General features: G+C 37.8%; 1 protein-coding gene across 3 annotated transcripts in view; it reads left to right on the top strand.

Moving 5' to 3' along the window:
- The window catches only part of LOC119597289 (transcription factor ets-4-like), a 39,274-nt gene extending 37,565 nt beyond the window's left edge, over positions 1–1,709 (top strand). For all 3 annotated transcript variants that reach the window (XM_037946830.1, XM_037946831.1, XM_037946829.1), the window contains exons 4-7: positions 1–229; positions 512–541; positions 664–874; positions 1,452–1,709. The exon at positions 1–229 is cut by the window's left edge and continues 101 nt beyond it. In XM_037946830.1, coding sequence (XP_037802758.1) covers positions 1–229; positions 512–541; positions 664–874; positions 1,452–1,572 — 591 coding nt within the window. In that variant the 3' untranslated portion in view covers positions 1,573–1,709. The remainder of the gene's footprint in view (positions 230–511; positions 542–663; positions 875–1,451) is intronic.
- The last annotated feature ends 323 nt before the right edge of the window (positions 1,710–2,032 follow it).

Genomic DNA, 2,032 nt, shown 5'->3' with positions numbered 1-2,032 from the left:
TTTAGTCCTACCGGTTCCTTCAGTCCTGTTGGCTTCAACACTTGGCCTCAGGGAAACTCCGACCCTCTTTCGACAAGCTTCAGCCATATGACTTCAGCAAGTTTCAGCGACTCGGATTTTTCGAGAGGAGGCGAGGAGTTTGAGGATATTAATTCGAACGACGTTGAGTCTTCCATTTGGTATGAGATCGATAACCTTTCGCCGTTTCCGGAAACTGCAGAGGGTACAGGTTCGTGTTTTCTCGTTTATGCGTCTGTGTTCCTCTGCTTCTTTCTTTGCCTGTCTTTCTGGCTCTGTTTATGTTTCAGCTTTTCTTTTCTCTTGTTTTATATTGTACTTCCTGTTCTTTGTCCCTCTCTCTATATATATCTGCACCTCTCTCTTTCTCAGCCATCTTTTTGTGTATATTGCTGAGGACTTCCAAAAATAAACTAATGTTGGGCAGCATATGTGATACTGTTTCACCATAATTATTTCAATTGCGTTTCATTTTCATCTTTCTCTATTCTAGATGAGGCAAGCAGATCGCCAGAAGCGAGAAGTAAGTGTATCACCAAGATATTTAACATATCTGACTGTTTGTCTATATAATTCTCTCCGTCAATTTCCCTTCCTTCCTAGATTTACCTCTTTTCATTCGCAACATCCCTCTCTCCCTTTCAGGAAGAAGAAGAAGGGAAACCGGGCCCAAAGTGTGGCAGTTTCTCTGGGAACTTCTACACGACCCTTCCTGCAACCCTTCGCTGATCCGGTGGGAGAACCAGCTGGAGTTCTGCTTCCGTCTCGTCAAGCCCCACGAGCTGGCGAGGCGATGGGGCCAGAGGAGACGGGCGGCCAATTCCCTGCCGTATGATTATTTCGCTCGCTGTGTCAGGTGAGGCCGGGTCGTTAAGGGTGTCATAGGGTGTCGTCTGTTCTCTCTCTCTCTCTCTCTGTTTTGTTTTGGTCCGGATTTTTCTCTTTGTAATTGTCTCTGCTTCTGCCTGTCTGTTTGTATGTCTCTCTCTCTCTCTCTCTCTCTCTCTCTCTCTCTCTCTCTCTCTCTCTCTCTCTCTCTCTCTCTCTCTCTCTCTATATATATATATATATATAATATATATATATATATACACCACACACACACACACACACACACACACACACACACACACACACACACACACACACACACACACATATATATATATATAATATATATATATATATATATATATATATATAATATATAATATATATATATATACATATATTCATATATATATATAATATATATATATATATATATATATATATATATATATAAAATATATATAATATACAATTTTCTTTTTTCTTCTACTCCTACACCCTCCGTTTTCTCTTGGCTAACTTTCGCTTTTTATTTCGAACATCGCTGTATATAGTAAACCTAAGGTGTTTCCTCATGTTTATTCATCATTCATCCTTTTCAGGTATCATTACCAAACGGGTTACCTGGTATCTGTACCAGAGAGAAAACTTGTCTACAAATTCGGAAGCAAAGCTATCGTTAAGTTTGAACACGCTCAGGTGGACAATCCCTCAGGCTTATGATTTACAACGGGTGTGTTGATCTATGTGTATATAAAAAATAATGTATTTTTAAGCTCTTTTTTATTATGTGTTATAATGTTTAGATTTATATCATTACGACTTTCGTTGAATCTACGAAATAAAAGAAAATAATCCAAGCCAACTGCTTTTCGTATAACCCTTTGAACTCGTCAACACAATGATTAATTATATACATCTAAACTCTCTCTCTCTCTCTCTCTCTCTCTCTCTCTCTCTCTCTCTCACACACACACACACACACACACACACACACACACACACACACACACACACACAAATATATATATATATATATTTATTATATATATATATATATATATATATATATATTATAATATATATATATATATATTGTGTTGTGTGTTTTTGTGTTTGTTGTTGTGTGTGTGTGTGTGTTTGTGTGTGTGTGTGTGTGTGTGTGTGTGTGTGTGTGTGTGTG

Source organism: Penaeus monodon, chromosome 39 (assembly GCF_015228065.2).
Source record: "Penaeus monodon isolate SGIC_2016 chromosome 39, NSTDA_Pmon_1, whole genome shotgun sequence".
NCBI classification, from domain to species: Eukaryota; Metazoa; Arthropoda; class Malacostraca; order Decapoda; family Penaeidae; genus Penaeus; species Penaeus monodon.
The sequence above is the reverse complement of the archived record's forward strand: the minus strand, read 5'-3'. Positions and strand labels throughout refer to the sequence as shown.